This window comes from Cervus canadensis, chromosome 5, assembly GCF_019320065.1.
Source record: "Cervus canadensis isolate Bull #8, Minnesota chromosome 5, ASM1932006v1, whole genome shotgun sequence".
In the NCBI taxonomy this organism is placed as follows: domain Eukaryota; kingdom Metazoa; phylum Chordata; class Mammalia; order Artiodactyla; family Cervidae; genus Cervus; species Cervus canadensis.
The window spans coordinates 98,771,637-98,788,596 of record NC_057390.1 but is presented as its reverse complement, the minus strand read 5'-3'; the positions used below and the strand labels follow the sequence as shown (position 1 = coordinate 98,788,596).

The window sequence follows — 16,960 nt, the reverse complement described above, 5'->3', positions numbered from 1 at the left end:
TTGTGGGGGTGCCAATGGGGCAGCTGACTGAGGATGATGAAGGGGCACGCAGGGCCCTGGGAGCAGACTGGACAGCGTGGGGGGTGGGGGTCGAAAGGGAGGGGGAAGGCCCCACATGAGGCTGAGTGCAGTGGGGGGCCAGGAAACGAAGCCCTGGGGCCCCAGCCCCCACAGCAGACACGGCCCGGCTGGGGACACCTCCTGGCGCGCCTCCCTCTGATCCATCGCCGTGACCACAGAAGTGCCAACAACGGGGCTCCCTGCTGTGGGTCCCCCGCAGCGCACCCTGGGCTCCCACTCGGCGGACGGCAGCAGAGGGGCGAGCAGGGCCGGGACCAGACGCCTCCCACCCAGGCCGGGGCTCTTGTGCAGCAGCAGAGGGACAGAAGTGTGGCGACAGGCTGTGGCAAGGCGAGTGGACGTGACGGATGACGCCGAAGCCCAAACGTTTATTTGATGGCCTGAGATCACGCCTGCTCCCAGCAGGGGCTGCCCTTGGGCTTTCAAAAAAACATGACCTTGCGTCAACTCCTCTACAAAGCGGTGCACCCCGCTGACGGCCAGGAAGGAAGCCTCCCTCAACCACAGCAGCGTCAGGAGGACGAGGCAGCCAGCGCAGTGCCCGTCACCAAGGCCGCCTGACCCTGCAGGGCCCCACACACAGCCTCGGTCCTCCTGCTGTCCAGCACGTCCCCCAGTCAAGTCTCAGAAGGCCCAGCAGCCCCGCCTGAGCGTCTGCACACCTCGGAGATCAGGAGAGGGTGAAGCTCCCCCACATCAGTCAAGTGGGATGAAGGGTCACCCTGGGACCCCTAGATGCTGGTGTGGATGGCCACAGCCTCCAGCAGCGGGCAGGCTGGCGGGCCCTGCTGGCCTCTGAGCAGAGGTCGGGCCTCACCCACTCCACCACCACTGGTCTTGGGGACTGCGTGGTGGTCCCACCCGCCCAGATTTCCTGGGCGAGCGGGAAGGTGAGCCTGGCCTGACCCCCACTGGTGGCTGCCCCTCCCTGCGAGTCCCCTGGTCCGGCCACAGGGCTGGAGAGCAGGCTTTATTCTGCTGGCTGGCCTGTCTTCTGAAGAAAGCACGCTCTGGTGAGCTGTCCACTCACGTTCGGGGAAGTCCCAGTCCATGAAGGTCTGCCCTGCGGTCACCCCCGAGACACGCACAGGGGGCGCGCTGCTGCGGCGCCTCTACCGGAAGAGCCGGTACGTCCGGGGCAGGCGCCCGTCCCTGCTGGCCAGCGCCGTCTGCACGTGCTCGTATGCGGGCAGCTCGCTCAGGTCCCCCAGCGCGGCCACGGCGGGCTTCCCGCGGAGCATCTTGGAGGCGACCCTCTTGATGTCCTCCGGCTTCACGTCGCCTGGCGCAGGAGCAGAAGTGTCAGGCCACCCCGCACCCTGCCGCAGCCCAGCCCTCTGCACACCGCGGAGGCAGCCCTGAGCAGACGGGGGATACCCCCGCCATCACCCCCCACCGGCAGGGAGCGGCGCTGGGGGCCGAGAGCATCCAAGTGCAGCCCAGAATGGACTACAGGCGGTCAGGGCGAGGTCTTAGAGAGTGGGCAAGGGTCAGCGTCAGACACATAGGACGTGCTCATTCCCAGGAAGTTAGTAACAACCAAGGAGAAAAACAGACCTCGTCGGAGTCACCTATGTAACAACTCCACAGGAGAGGAAAAACTACCCCCAGTACTGCATGGACAGGGGATGGGGTTGGAACCAGGGGGTTGAGGGGCCGTACATGCAGCCCAGCCTTGGAGGAGGGACTGACACCCTGGGAACTAATTTCCTACAGAAGATGAGGCCTCGGGGAGGTCAGAACGGTGTCTCCGAGGGAAGACAGGGGTCCACGCACGGGGGGGGCGAGTGCGGTTCCCAGCGGCCCCCACACTCAGGAGACACTTCACCCCAGTGATGCGCCTCCACAAGGCAGCAGGTGAACGCTTCTGGGGTTGCAGACCCCAGAGGAATCTGCAGAGGCTGAGAATCACAGGCAGACGAAGCTTAGGGCATGCCTGGACGTTCAGGCAGGGAGACCACCGACGCCTGGCACAGAGCCGCCGTGGGGGCTGCTGCCCCTCCACGCGCAGCGGGCTCTGGCCACACGCTCCACCCAGGTCCCCACTCAATCTGTTAAACCTGGAGGGGCTGTGAGGCCCATGTGTAAGGGGGCAAAGAGCTGGGGCGGCACGCGAAAGGCGCTGAACTGGCGCTGGCAGGGCTGGGAGGCACGCCGGGGGAGGGGGAGGCGGGGTGCAAGCCCGCGGGGCCCCCACCGGGAACCATACTCACGGATGAGTGCACACAGCTCGTGGGGCAGCTTTCTGGAACGGGTGGCCAGGACCTGCCTCCCCACATCCTCGAAGATGACAGGCCGGGCCTCCAGGTTCATCATGAGCATGGACATGAGCTGCGTCTTGGCCCGCTCCAGCTCCACCTGCGGGGGCAGGCGGCTCAGTCCCCAGGGCTCACGCCCCACCACCCAGCCACTGCCCACGTGGCCCAGGCAGCAGAGAGGCTGACAGACGTGTCCTGAGGAAGGGTCTTCGCTCACCCTGGGCTGAATAAGGGAGCAAACGCCCCAGGGCCCAGGCTCTCGCCCAAGTCGCCTGCAAGTCCCACCATGCTTCATCCTCGGGGCTTTCTGGGTCAGAGTGGGAACTGCACCAACGGGGCCCTGACCACATTCTAAACAGGCAGAAGTCCTGCCTCCCCAGAGCTCTTGTGTTTAAAGTCTGCCGTGTGACACAAGCAGGAAAAGCCTCACGAACTGCAGGACCCCAAAGGGGGCCGCACATGGCAATCTCAAGGAAAACAAATTGGATGTCGGCTCCATGACCTCCCCCAAGCCCAGGAGCAAGGCCCAGGCAGCGGTGCTCACGCTACCAGCTCTGCACCTGGGCCTCCGTGACCAGGTCGGAAGTGTAAGGCTGTGAGAGCTCAGAGGCCTCAGTCCCTGAGGCCCAACCCGAGGGCAGAGGCGGGGCTGGGAGGGGTGCAGGCTGCCCGCTGGGGGCTCGCAGACCTAGAACACACATCAGCTACTGACTCTGTATCACTGAAGTATAAGTCCTGACCTAACACAGGTCTCATTCACTTTTACAACTTCAGGCAAATACTCTTTATCTCAAATTGCCTTTGCCTAAGAGAAAAACCCTATACTATTTTTCTAGTAGGACGCTAATGGAGTCAAGTGTAAACTTTCAAACGTGTTTTTATTGTTAACACCAAGCTTCTTTTTCTCATTAGGAAAGGAATATGCGGTGACTGCATAGTCTGCACATGGAACTCGCAGAAAGCAGCTCTAGAGGGAGCACTAACCCCGAAGACAGAGGGAGCACTGACCCTGAGGAGACAGCTCATGCGCCGGGCTTGCTGCTGTGCCCGTGAGTGTATATGAGCACGGTCCATGTGGACCGCGTACATAGAACCTGCTCATTTGTGCCACCTCTGGTCCAGGAAGAAACAAGACTTCTTAAATATGTATGGCATAAAAAACAAACAAGGAAACAAAAACTTAAAAACACACCAGAGCCAGAAAAAGCAAGACAAACGCCCCGGGTGGCCAGCTTCTCCAGTTCCCCCGCAGGTGGCTCAGGCACTGCGGGGCGGGCCTGGGAGGCCGGGCTGGGTCAGACGCAGACCGACGCTGGGGGCTCCTCAGCAGGGACACCAGCGAGGACGGGCCCCCCGCCTGCGGGCTGTGCTGTCCCGGCTGAGACGCTGCTGTTGGGTGGGCACGGAACACGGGCCCACTGCTGGCCACCCCCACACCGCACTCTCCACCCAGCCGACACCCCAGATGTACTTACCACGTCCACAGTCCCAGCCATTAAAACAAACTCCCTCGTGATGATTTCCACCATCTCTCGAACCTGCAAGAGAGCGTGAAGCACAGCATGCCATCTGAGCCCCGTGGCCTGTGGCCACTGGTCCCCAACTGAAAGCAGCCCCGCCTCACCTGTCTGGGGTCGGCGCTGGCATGAATGCACAGCAGGCCTGTGTCCTCGTAGCTGTGGTGGTAGGAGGTCGCATTGTACATCCAGTGGTGCCTGCGAGGGACACCAGAAAAGTGTCACAGCCCCAAAGTGGGTTTGGCTGGGCCGGGGCCCCAACACAACTGGATGCAGCGCACCCAACCCACCTGTTGAGCACATTGAGGTAGAGCCTGGTGAACATGCCCTTACCGGGCCCGCCGGCCGAGAAGGAGCCGCCCCCGCCCATCATCATGTTCAACACCGCAAAAGGGATGAAGTCCCCCTCCTGCAGGGACACGGGTGGGGGGAGGTGGGAATGGCATCCCCCTCCTGTAGGGCCACAGGGGAGGCTCATTCGGGAGGTGAAGGCCCCTCTTGTAGGGACACGGTTTGGGGGGGGGTCATGTTGGGGGTGACGTCCCCCTCCAGTGGGAAGCTGGGGCAGCGCTCAGCAGGGCAACGCCCGCCCCCGACCCCAGGCCAGTGGGACGAACCAGGAAGGAGCAGCTCTCCAGGCCGATCATGATGTGCGTGAGCTCAGGGAATGGGGTGGGGCCCAGGCTGACATTGGACATGTCTCTCTCCAGCTGCAACCAAGCAGAATGGGCGTGCGCTCTCAGGGACGGGCCACCGGGCCTCGGCGCTCCTCAGGCCAGGGGGCCTCTGACCAGGCCTACAGAAATCGTGTGTGAACTTCGGGAGGCCCTGGAGAGGCGAGAGCCACTCGAGCCTCTGGCTCCGGCCCAACTCAGCTCTAAGGAGGATTCGGGTTAAGATGAAGGCACGACAACACCATCAACTCTAACACCCGCAGAATAAACGTAAGATAGCACCTAAAGAGAAGTCCAAGAAAACACGCGCAGCCCGAGGCCCATGGCGTTACCTTGACGATGCCCCCGGTGTACTGAGCCACCGATCTGTCCACGTGCACGGCCGCCCCGGTGCCCCAGGCAGGGCGGGTCCCCAGGAGGTACTTCCGGGCGCACTCCACCAGCTGCGCATGCTCCACCCCCACGCCGGCCAGCACCATGCGGTCAGGGGTGTAGTAGTTCCTCAGATAGGAGTGCAGCACGTCCCGGTCGATCTTCCCGATGTTCTCCACGGGGCAGAAACGGTGGAGGCCCACCGTGTTTTCCCTGTACGCGGCCTTGGCAAAGGAAGCAAGAGGAACACAAGTGACCGAGAGCGCCGGCCCGTGGCGATCCCCACCAGGCGGGAAAGCCTGCCAGTGGCTTGGTTCAGCTACCGTTTGGCGGAGAGACTTTTTGTGTTTACAAAGATAGTAAAACCTGCTGCTCCAGAATGAGAACTCCTAAGAAATGTAAAATAAAAGGCGCGTCCCAGAGCTCCCATTGCTCTGAGGATTGGAAAGTTTACAACTGGCACAACTGACATTGAGAAACCCCAGAGGTTCCCGGAGGGGCCCAGGGCCGTCCCACAGCTGCCTCACCTCGTGAATCATCTCGGTGAGGAGTGGCTCTGGGTCGGGCCGCATGTTGAGGTCCTCCAGCTCAAACTGCACAGCCATGCGCGTCATCTCAATCTCCTCGTCTGCAAACAACCAGATCGAGGCTCAGAAGGAGCCGCCTGGAGCCTGGGTCCCTGGGCAGGCTATGTCGCTGACCCGTGGGCGCTGGCAGTCTCCTCTGCCTTCCCCTGGGACAGTCCTGGGGGACGTATGTGCAAGTCAGGGGGGAGGGGGCACGCCCTGCGGGCAGACTGGAGAACCGGGCGCGCTTCGGCTCTGACACGAGGCAACCACAAGGACGTACTCTGAGGCGCAACCTCCTCCCCTAAGAGGCACACGGGTCCCCAACTGTCCACCCAGACACATGCACAGACCAACGTCAGGGGGGCGTTTCCTCAGGTCACTGGAACAAACGCCAGAGGACCATGAATGTGGCCCTGTAGGCTGGGAGCCCCGCTCCCCTCCACTACCCTGAGGCCAGGCCACTGTGAAACACCCGTAGCCAGCCCATCTGGCCCCACTCCGGGCAGGGAGCTCACATCCTGCGTCTGCAAGGCGGGGGGAGGCGAGGGGAGGGACGTGGAGACTCCCGGTGGCACGCCAGCCAGTGTACAAACGCCGTCCGAGAGGCCTTTCTAAAGTGAAAGGGCCTTTTCACTGCAGACGTTGCAGGTCAGAGTGAGGTGTGTCACGTATCCAGCATCAAGCAATTTCCAATTGCGAGCGTGGTTTCCAGTGCCCCTGTGCTAGCCGTCCCTGGCGGGGCAGCCCAAGGCTCCAAGGACACCATGCCCCTCCCCAGGGCAGGACGCCCACACACCACCACCCCCAGGGACCCCTCACGCAGCCTTAACGCACACCTGTCAGCCTGGGGTGCAGGACCACGTCTGCCAGCAAGCCCACCACTGTGTCCAGGCCCTTAGAATCAGCAGACACAGCATACATGGTGGTGTCTCTGGAAAAACCAACAAAACCAATCCTGGGGGCACTGAGGTCACGACAGGTGTACGCGGGGTGGGGTAGGGGGGTCACACCATTCTGCATCCAGGCTCAGCCCACACCTGGTGCTTCTCCCCTTTCCTGTTGTACAGTATAAACCCTCAGCAGGCAGGATCCACACCCCCACGCAGGCTGAGCGCTGGAGTGTGGAAGATGCTGTCCAGCCAAACTGGAGGTGGCTCTAAGCAGTTTTCACCAGCACAGGCTCCCTCCAAAGCTATTCCTGCCCCTCGTGCTCCGCGTCTGGTACGTGAGCTGTCCACGTGCGTGCCCACCTGGCCTGAGACAGAGGGGACAGGGACTGCATGTGACAGCAGCGCTGTGACGGGAGAGGGGCACCGGGTCACCCCGGAAAGGGGAGCACGGGTGCCGGAAACCACAGAGCCACGAGCGGGGGCAGGCGGGCAGTCAGGCAGGAGGCCACAGAGCACGCAGCAGCCACGGGGGAGGACCGGGCCCTGGAGCAGAGACGGCCACCAGGGCCGCGCGGGGAAGGGGCCATCCTGAGCGGGGTAGTGAAAGAGGACCAGATGGGGAGCTGAGAGTGGGTGGGCTGCGTGGGAGCAGGACTCAGGCCCGCCTGACCAGAAGAAGGGCGCCTGGGGACACGGAGGAAGAGGCTCTAGACGACATCGCAGGCAGAGTCTGACTTCACTCACAGGCAGCTGGGAACCACCAGCTTCAACAGACTTCTTTTTGAACACGTGAACAGAGGCCACGCCAACTCTAATCCTCGTCATTTCACTATGCAGCAGTCAGATGGAAATAACCAACCACTTAAAAAAGTGCGACCTGGGACTTCCCTGGTGGTCCCTGCGTTAGGATCCTGCACTTCCACTGCAGGGGGCACAAGCTCAACCCCTGGTCAGGGAACTATTAATAAGATTCCACGTGCCCCACGACATGCCCCATCCCCAAAGCGTGATCTTTGCTCACCTCACGTTGCCCTGAACAGAGCTTTCTGAACACGCCCTACACTAGACAAATGCCACCTGTCTTTGTCTACCACACTCCTGTTTATGAACCCCCCTCCCAAACAGACCCCTGCCTCTTCAGGCTGAACCTCTGCAATTGCTACTCTCCAGGTCTGAGCCGCTGTCTCCCCTCGTTCCACCTGGCAAACTCCCTGAAGAACCAGGCCCGACATCAAGTCATGCACGATTCCTTTCCTGACTCCAGACCGAGTAAGAGACCCACCCTCCACACTCCCACCACATCCTGGGTCTCTGGCTCTTATGTTCATCACCTGTGGCGCAGCCCTCTGCCTGATCTGTGAGCATCGTGGAGACAGGGCCTGCTCTGCACCCCCTGTGCCCAGCCAGCAGCCTATCTCAAATGACTGAGCAAACAGCCTTCTGGAGACCCTGTGGCCCTCGAAGTTTGTACCACTCTTCCAATTCACCACCAGTTATCTGCCTGGACCAGGGCTTGCTTCTCATCACTCAGCTCCACAGCCTCTTCGAGGCAGGGGTTCAGGGGACTGTGAGCAAGGATGAGAGCAGCAGCTCCATGTGATGCAAGAGGAATCTGTATGTGAAACCGGCATACCTTGATGTCTGGCAATCACAGATACCCCCATGCTTCTCCAAGGTAAGCAGAATTTCATCTTTGCTGTCAAATTGATCAGTAGACTAGGAAAAATAAGAGAACCTAAATAAGCAGTCCAAAACAACCTCCAAAAGACAATTTTTAAGAAAATACTTTACTTTTGCTTTCAAAACACATTAAATCAACTTATTTTTTAACTCTAATACCTCTAATTAATATCAACTCAGCAACTTAACCACTTATGGAAATTGCCATTCTAAAAAAGGAAAACTCGATAGGTTCTTCCCAAACATAGACTGAAAATGACCAACTGGACACTGACCGAAAATGCCAATTTTTCCAAAAAGTGAGCAATCCCACTAAGATATTTCGCTTCGTATCTTGATCCAGAGTTAATAAGAACTGGTGATAAAAACAAAATTGACAGATTAAACCAAATGTTCAAGAGGAAACACTTAAGACAAACCTTTAAAAAGTGTGAACACGACTAAACAGCCAAATTTAAACACGTGAGAGTGATGAGTTTGTACACTGTCTTGATTCTGAACACTTCACGGCTATATGCCTATGTCAGTATTTACAGAATTGTTCACTTCATGCTCGTGGCAGAAAATTTTTAGAATAACAGAAAGGTAGAAAGAGAGGAAAAAAACCCACCACCAAAACAGCCACTGTTCATTTTCCAGCTACTAAATTTTCAGCTTCTATAATATGCTTTTTCACCCAGGATACAGTTCATTAACTACGCCCAACAGTCAATTGAGGTGTGTGCATGTTAAAACAAACAGGACCACCCACAACACTACCAACAGTACTTACTTCCTACTGTACAGAATTGTCCAAACTTATTCTGGGATGCCACACGAAGTCCATTATCCAGTGTGGTAACTTTGGTTTCGAACTTTTCTTGTCCATCAACTGTAGCAAAAACAGGCTTGGGTACTCCGGGCAAGGGGGAAGAGAGGGGGATATTGGGGTAGGCACCACCACTGCTGAAGCGTCTGTATGCAGGGTCTCCAAACCTGAAACAGAGAGGGCGGTCCAGGTTTGAGAAAAATGAGATGATGCGGACTTCCCTGGCAGTCCAGTGGCTAGGACTCGGCACTTTCACAGCCGGGGCCCAGGTTCAATCTCTGGTTGGGGAACTGATATCCGGCAAGACACCTAGAATGACCAAAAAAAAAAAGAGAGAACAATGGAAACTGTGGTGGCCACCACGGTGCAGTTGTGTTCTGCACGCGTCAAAAAAGTCTGCATCTCCTTACGTAGAGGATTTCTACACCATCCCAGAGACAAGGCAGAGGAATGACCAAGAGCATCACTGAGGGAACAAATTCTGGCTGAGCCCAGGGACTTGCGGCAAGGTGGTGCCATGTCTACGAAATAGTAGTAACAGCCCCTTAGGGGTGGGAGCTGTGTGGATTAAGTCAACTTCTACTCACAGAGCACTTGACCAAGCTCTGCCCTTCAACAGCCCCCCTGGAGTCTAAATGGAAGCCACATCTCTTCACCAGGTCCCCAAGGCTTTGTATGATCTGACCCCTGACTCACTCTCCAAACTCATCTCCTAACCCGTCCAGCACCACCACACCAGGTGCACCCACTGGCCCGCTGTTCACTCTCTCAACACACTGGGCTCATCACTCCCATAGCTGGGCCTGCTCTGCCTTCTTCACCTGCACTACTCACAGGGCTGACCCTTCTCTCATTCCCCACCTCTCTTGGCTTAAATGTCACCTCCTTGGAGGCTGCTCTTCACTCTTCCTGAAGTTAAGTCTCCTGTTTCCTACCGCTGAACTGCGGCTTCAGAGCTGACACTCTGGGTGCCCGATTAACTGAACCCACTGCCTGGTTTCTGTCATCATAGCACCTGGCTCCCACGCAACTCCTGTACACAGCCAGAAGGCAAAACTCCACCTGCCGCCTAAACGAAAGTGCCAATGTGGGAGAAAGCCAGACATCCAAAGAAGGCACACAGCACCGCGGCCGAGGGCACGGCTCTGGCCACCACAGAATCCTAGCTCCGCGGGCCCCAAGGAACTGAGGCCCCGCGGGCTCGGCCTCACAAGGGGACACGCGGCCGGAAGGGGTCCGAGGCGGAGATGACACGTGACCTCGGACAAGCCCCCGACCGCCCGGGAGAAGCGGGAGGGAGAGGAGAGACGGATGAAGCTCGGGGCCCGAGCCCGGGGCGCCAGGCGAGGAAGCCCCACCGTCGCCTCGGGGACGGGGCCGGGGTTCCACACTCTCAGCCCGCTAACCGGCCGCCGCGCCACGGCATGGGGAAGCCAGAGGCGGGGCATCCAGAGGGGCTCGGGCTGCCCCGGGCCCCGGCCGACCCCCGGCCCGCCCTCAGCTCACCTCAGCCGCGAGCGGCCCCACGAGCCCGAGCCTCGCAGCAGCCGCGTCGCCGCCAGCACCATAGCCGCCATCTTGTGTCACCGCCCACCGCTTCTGTCGTCACTTCCTGTTCCGCCCCCGGCACCCCGCCCCCCCGGCGCCCGCTCGAGGCGTTCGGCCTCGCGCTTCCGGTGCGCGGAGCGGAAGCAGCGGCTAGAGGCTCGGAGCGGTGGCCGAGCGGCGGACGACGGAGGCAGGCGACTCGGGCCGCGGCCGGGACGGAGCCGGGGCCATGGAGCCGCCGCTGCCGGGCTGAGAAGGGCCGGCGCCGCGGAGCCCGCGGCGATGGCGGGCTACGCGCGCCGCCCGGGAGTCACCCCGCTGTCCCGGGCCCGGAGCCTCGTCATTCCGGACGGTGAGCGGGCGGGGGGCGGGCGGCCGGTCGCGGCCCGGCGGCCGCGCTGAGGTTCAGGTGAGGCGGGCGCGCGGGTGAAGTCGCTCTTGTTGTTATTACAGCTCCCGCGTTCTATGAGCGCCGGTCTTGTCTCCCCCAGCTAGACTGTGAGCGCCCCCCAGCCAGGGACCTGGAGTCCCACTTCTTCGGCATTCGGCCGACGTTTATGTGCTATGTGCCCAGTCCGGTGCTAGCTTCCGTGGGAGACACAGGTGAGAGACGAGCCTCAGGGACCCCGCCCTCCCCGGGGCCGGCGCTCCTAGTAGGTACCGCGCGGTAGCGCAGCTCACCCCCGGCCTCGCGATGACCACTAGCCCCACCGTGTGCCGGGCGCTGGGAGTCCCGCCCCCTGGAGCTCACAGTCTGATAGTGGAGAAGCCCCCGCCCCCGCCATACAGTTCCAGTAGACCGCAGTAAACGTTGGCTTAGAGATAGGCCCAGAGTGAGCACAGAAAACCCTGTCTTTCTTCAAATTGGGAAGGATGAGGGAGGCTTCAGCACACCAGGCTTGAACCATTCTCTGGTTCCCCGCAGCTGGGCGGAGGCCAGCTTTAGTTCCTCCTAATTCTCCCCACCGGCCAACACTGCTTGGACTTCGGGGTATTCGGGGGCTTTTAGGTGGTCTATCGGGGTCTAAGAGCCATTGACCACCCACAAGGCCGTTCAGGAGGTACCATAAGACGCCTGCCCCACTGGGCGTCAAACCTATTGGGAAGTTTTTCAGAATCACAGATGCTAAGGCCCATGGCAGCCAGACCATGTCCAGAGGCAGGAGCCCATGGGCGTGTGCTTTAAACGTTCTCCAGGCTGTGAGAAACCACTGCTGTAGAGACCCCGTGTCAGAGAAAGCTGTGGTCACAGAGCACTCGTGTGGTCACAGTGGGCTGATGGTGTCTCTCTGCAGATTTTGGCTATGGAAAGGGGAAGTGTGCTAAGCAAGGTCCACCAGGAGCTCAGAACACACACTTTGGAGGTAGAGTAGTTCGGTAATCCTTTGTTTTTCTCTCCATCCGTGCCTCCACGTGCCCGGCACATACCCAGTGGTGGGGCTGTAGATCTGACAGCGTGTAACTAGTACACGCTCCCGGAGGAGCCGGTGGGAGTGGAGCCCCCCAGATCTGACTTTCATTGTCAGGTGGAGGGGAGGAGGGCAGAGAGCAGGAGGAAGTCACGCCCGAGGGGTCTGAGGACATGGGGGGGGGGGAGGGGGGCTGAAGTCACAGGCGCCAGCTTCATGCGGGACTGGCCACTGGGCTGGGCGTCATTGGTGGGTTGAAAGGGCTGCGATGTGGCTGCCTGGGTCCCCAGGGAGTGGGAGAGAGATGGAAGAGCTGAGGCGAGGTGGGAAGAGGCTGGCGGCGGAGCAGTAACGTGATGTCGGCGCACATCTGTGCTGCCGGCTCCGCTGCAGGCTGCTCCTGGAGCCTCTGGCTGGGAGGAGGGGCCATGGGCGCCTTGGAGCTCCCCAGGTGGAGCCCGATGGTGACAAGGTGCAGGGACCGTGGGGCTGGGGAGGGGAGCAGAGTCTTGAACACCCGAGTCGGTCCGTTCTGTCAGGCAGCTGGTCACCTCCCGGCATCACCGAGGCCTGAGGAAGGACAGGAGCATTCCCGATGTAGGTGGGGTCATGTTTAGGCAAGAACAGTGAATAGGAGCTTCCTCTGAGGGCCTTCCGGAGGCTTTTCGCCTGTGTGACACCTGGTATCTTTCAGATGATAAACTTGGAGATCTCGAGGCAGCAAACCCATTCTCCTTTAAAGAGTTCTTGAAGACCAAGAACCTGGGCCTGTCGAAAGAGGACTCCGACAGCAGGGTTTACTCAAAGGTGAACCTGAGGCCGCGTCTGCAGCCATCGTAGAAACCCCCCGGAGGACATCTCTCCCCGACCCGCGCGAGATGGGGGGCAAGGCGGAGCCACAGCTCTGGGGTTCAGGGCCGCCGGGGTGTGCCACTGTGTCTCTGTGCCAGCAGCAGACGTCTGGGAGGGACGGCCTGCAGCTGCCTGAGTCTGAGCATTGCTTCCCCGCCTTCTCTAGGAAGCCACGAGGCACTCGCTGGGACTCGACCGCACCTCCCCAGCTTCCCAAACTGTGGGCTATGGCCTGGAATATCAGCAGCCATTTTTTGAAGACCCAACAGGGGCTGGCGACCTCCTGGACGAGGATGAGGACGAGGATGATGGGTGGAATGGGGCATACCTGCCGTCCGCCATGGAGCAGACGCACTCCTCCAGGGTAGCCGCCAGCACATCGCCCTGCAGCACATACGTCTCCTTTCTCTCCAACCCGTCGGAGCTGGTGGGGCCCGAGTCTCTGCCCCCATGGACGCTGAGCGACTCCGACTCTCGCATCTCCCCGACGGGGAGCCCCAGCGCTGACTTCACAGCCCACGGAGAGAGTCTGGGGGACAGGCACCTTCGGACGCTGCAGATAAGTTACGAAGCAGTAAGTGAGGGGGGGTTGCGTCGGCACCCCGCCCTGGTTACGGCTCCTGCCTGAGCAGCATTCTTGGAGGATGCTGGAACCCCCGGCGTCCTCCATGGCCTGGGGTTTGGGCTCCAAGGACGAACGTCTGTGGTGCCGCAGCTTCGCCAGAGCCCCCGTGCTGACCGTGTTGGTGCCCGCAAAGTCCCGAGGACTGGCAGAGGACTGCCGGGGACCAGTCTCTGGCGTGAACGGAGGCAGGGGGAGAACCTCACAGCGCTGCCCCTCAGAAAATGGTCTACTCCAGGCATCGGCTTGGGGAAGCTTGCCCGATGAAAAAATTGCAGTCACTTAGAAAGAGCTATTAGGTCTGAGTGAAAGTGGAGTCTGTGACAGGTTCTAAAAAGCAGACACTTCTGTTTTTTTTTTTTCCGTGTGGACTATAGAGTGATTCTCTGGAATATTTTTGTTTATTAAGAAGTTCCAGAGCCAAATAGCGAAAATGAAGACTCCTTTTGAGTGAGACACTGAGTTTCTAATAAGGATTTTCTTTTTCTGCAGCTGAAAGATGAGAATTCTAAGCTAAGAAGAAAGCTGACTGAGGTTCAGAGCTTCTCTGAAACTCAAACAGAAATGTATGTAAGCTTTTAGATAGGCTCGCACCTCAAACCATATCCTGACCCTCAGAGAAACCACTGTGAAAACAATAATGAAGTATCGGATTTGGACTGAGCCTGGGTTTTATTGCATTAAATCCTCAGTGTCAGATACATTTCTTATGTTCTGTGTTAAAGTTTATTTGAAAACATTAGAGCAAAGCCAACCACACTTGATGGCGGAGCTGTCAGCCAGCCTCCCCCCACCACCCCGGGCGCCCCTGACTGTGAGCTGACGTGTGTCCAGCTCCAAGGTTGTGCCTCTCCAGGTGCATTCTTTAACCTCGGGCTCTTGTGATATTTATCTGGTCAATCCAGTTAAAACTCCTGATAGTCTTATCATTCTTAGAATTAGTCATAGGAGTTACTGATAATCCAGGCTTTTTGCTTAACAAGGGTGAGGACGCTTGAGCGGAAGTTAGAAGCGAAAATGATCAAGGAGGAGAGTGACTATCACGACCTGGAGTCCGTGGTGCAGCAGGTGGAACAGAATCTGGAGCTCATGACTGTGAGCAGACAGGGTCCTTCTTTGCAGTGGGAGAGGTGGGCGGGCCGGCCATTGTAAAGTGTTGGTGGGTCACTCCCTGTGGGGGGCCCAGGCAGGGGGCCGTGAGCAGGGGTCCCTCACTACTGGCTGCCCAGCCATCGGGTGGGCCCACAAGGTGACGGGAACGTAGGGGATGCATTCTGTGTCCAAGCTGCCATGTCAGTGATGGCTTTTTTTTTTTTCTTTCTTGGTTGGGGGAATCACAGAAACGGGCAGTAAAGGCAGAAAATCACGTCCTGAAACTGAAACAGGAAGTCAGCTTGCTCCAGGTAACAAGAGGGTCTCACCAGTTCACGCGTGTGTGAAAGAGCCTTTCCTCCCCCACCCGCCCCTCCGGTCCCTCCCAACAAGACAAAGCACCTGAATCAGGACAGTGTGAGCTGCCTTCCCAGGGCCTCCTGGTCGAGCCCTACGCAGGCTGGGGATGGGTCTGAGCACCCCAGAGGGTGGGCAAGGTGCCAGCAACGGGGAGAGGTCATGTCCTTGAGGAGCCCCCCGCCCCGCCAGGGCCAGGCGTCTGGTCGTGGGGGACAGATGGGATGGTCTCTGGTCGTACTACCTCGGGTGCGGTGCTTGGTTTCAGTCGAACTGCCTCTTGGCCGCTTTCCTGTTCAGCCAGGAAAGTCGTAACCTCTCCCCTCCCCGCAGGCCCAGATCTCTAACTTCAAGCGTGAGAACGAAGCCCTGCGGTCAGGCCAGGGCGCCAGCCTGACGGTGGTGAAGCAGAACACGGACGTGGCCCTGCAGAACCTCCGTGTGGTCATGAACAACGCGCACGCCTCCATCAAGTGAGTGCGGGGCTTCGCTGCTATCGAAGCTGCAGGCTGGGGGGCAGGGCTCGTGACCCTGTTCACCCTAGGGTCACGGGAGGCAGCCTCCGTCAGCAGCCCCTCCCCGTCCACGTGGGGATAACTGATAACCATTCTCACCTGGGAGGCTTGAGGGTTCCCATCAGGCAGGTCTTAATCGCCTGCAAGACATCTACCAAGGTTTTGGGTGAAAAAGGATGATAGTACTGTCTCTCTTGTAAAAACACACAAACTTGAACAAGGCTCCTGGGAGGCGTCCTTGGCCAGAGTCCTCTGTCTCCCTGGGTTGAGCTCGGCAGGTAGTGGTGTCCAGCCACAGACAGTGAAGCCCATCACTTTTAAGTTGAATACGTAGTATGTCTGGAGAGTAAATCTGATATTGAACAAACTGCAGTTCTTGCTCGGGACCTTCTTTGCTTTAACTCTCTGGGTTTTTGTTGTGTTTGTTTGGGGGGTTTTGGGGAGTATTTTTTGTGGGGCAGGGGTGGGGTCAGGATCCACCACATAGCTTTCGGGTTCTTAGTTCTCCAGCCAGAGCTCAAACCCCTGCTCCTTGCAGTGAAAGCGTGGAACCCTAACCACTGGGCCACCAGGGAACTCCCAGTGCTTCTGTTACTGCCCTGGAGCGGTTGTATTAATAGAAACCATCTGTCACCTCTGGGCTTTCGTTTCAGGCAGCTAGTTTCTGGAGCTGAAACGTTGAATCTCGTTGCTGAAATCCTTAAATCTATAGACAGAATTTCTGAAATTAAAGACCAAGGGGAGGAGTCGTGAGAACCACGGAGGTGCTTCCAGCTCCCAGCTCTGTTTACATCCTGAAAACACTTCCCGACGGATTCCAAGATGCCTCGGCGTCTCTGACTGTGCAGTCTTCACCCACAGTAAAACTTTATCATGAGACACTAACTTCATGACCCGTAGCACTATTATTAGCCACACGCCGGAGCCGCACCTGCGCTTCGGTGTAGCTTTTCTAGGTGAGCTCTACACTGCTTCATAGACGCTGATCATCTACTCCAAGGCAATTCTATAAAAGCCAGTGATTTTTTTTTAAGTTAGTAAACGAAAGCGGCGGTCCTGTAGTGTTTCCCGTCGTCATTCCAGAGCTCTGGCTGTAAGATGAGTTACGTCAATCGTCTCTGCTTTTGTGAGCAGACACACCACCCGGGCCGTAAAGGATGTGCTTGCCCTGGGCAGGGACGTGTGCCTCACCGCCCTCACTCAGCGCGCCCCTGGCTTCTGTCTGCTCCTTCAGCTTCTGGCAGGGGAGGGCTTTTGCGGTTGGTGGTCTGAGCACAGACGCCCTATGAGGTGGTCACTGTTGTCCCCCTAGGGACCAAGGTCAGCACAGGCATTCCACGGCGGGACACCATCTAAGAGCATCTCTTCATGGGCCTTCAGACTTGGGGACTCTGGCTGGAGGGTTTGATAGGCGTTTCCAGTGGCATCTTGTACAGTGACGTGGATTCAGGGACGTGGAGCATGGGCAGAGTTCCCGGGTCAGCTCGAGGCCTCCCAGGGTGCCTTCCAGCTCCTTCCTGTCGGAGGGGAGCTATAACATACACTAGATGCTTTTTGGGCTGTTTTCCTGTGGGTGTTATTTTTTAAAATAAATGTCCTTTTCTCCTCCTGTTCAAGTCGACAGTTTTCTTATTTAATAAACTCTAAAGGTCATATGTGGTGTCCCTTTTTTTCCTAATTGAGCCTGCTCTTTATGTTTGAGGATCACCCTGTTAC

General features: G+C 58.5%; 2 protein-coding genes across 7 annotated transcripts; one reads left to right on the top strand and one right to left on the bottom strand.

The window, feature by feature from the left end:
• Positions 1-429: 429 nt before the first annotated feature.
• Positions 430-10,482, bottom strand: PMPCA (peptidase, mitochondrial processing subunit alpha). The gene is made up of 13 exons (XM_043470075.1): positions 10,356-10,482; positions 8,814-9,016; positions 8,317-8,396; positions 7,995-8,077; positions 6,308-6,402; positions 5,430-5,530; positions 4,863-5,126; positions 4,474-4,566; positions 4,147-4,265; positions 3,964-4,054; positions 3,815-3,877; positions 2,295-2,439; positions 430-1,363 (listed from the first exon to the last, which is right to left on the bottom strand). Exons 1-13 carry the CDS (start codon positions 10,424-10,426, stop codon positions 1,194-1,196), a joined length of 1,578 nt encoding a protein of 525 aa, XP_043326010.1. The 5' UTR covers positions 10,427-10,482; the 3' UTR covers positions 430-1,193.
• Positions 10,483-10,486: 4 nt separating this feature from the next.
• Positions 10,487-16,897, top strand: ENTR1 (endosome associated trafficking regulator 1). 6 transcript variants are annotated; one of them, XM_043470081.1, is made up of 10 exons: positions 10,536-10,749; positions 10,851-11,000; positions 11,693-11,761; positions 12,501-12,613; positions 12,825-13,232; positions 13,773-13,846; positions 14,264-14,375; positions 14,621-14,683; positions 15,063-15,202; positions 15,902-16,897. In XM_043470081.1, exons 1-10 carry the CDS (start codon positions 10,680-10,682, stop codon positions 15,903-15,905), a joined length of 1,203 nt encoding a protein of 400 aa, XP_043326016.1. In that variant the 5' UTR covers positions 10,536-10,679; the 3' UTR covers positions 15,906-16,897. The 6 variants fall into 6 exon arrangements, with proteins under 6 accessions (XP_043326017.1, XP_043326019.1, XP_043326016.1 ...); XM_043470079.1 differs by having other exon boundaries at positions 10,540-10,749; positions 15,898-16,897; XM_043470083.1 differs by having other exon boundaries at positions 10,601-10,749; positions 10,889-11,000; positions 15,898-16,897.
• The last annotated feature ends 63 nt before the right edge of the window (positions 16,898-16,960 follow it).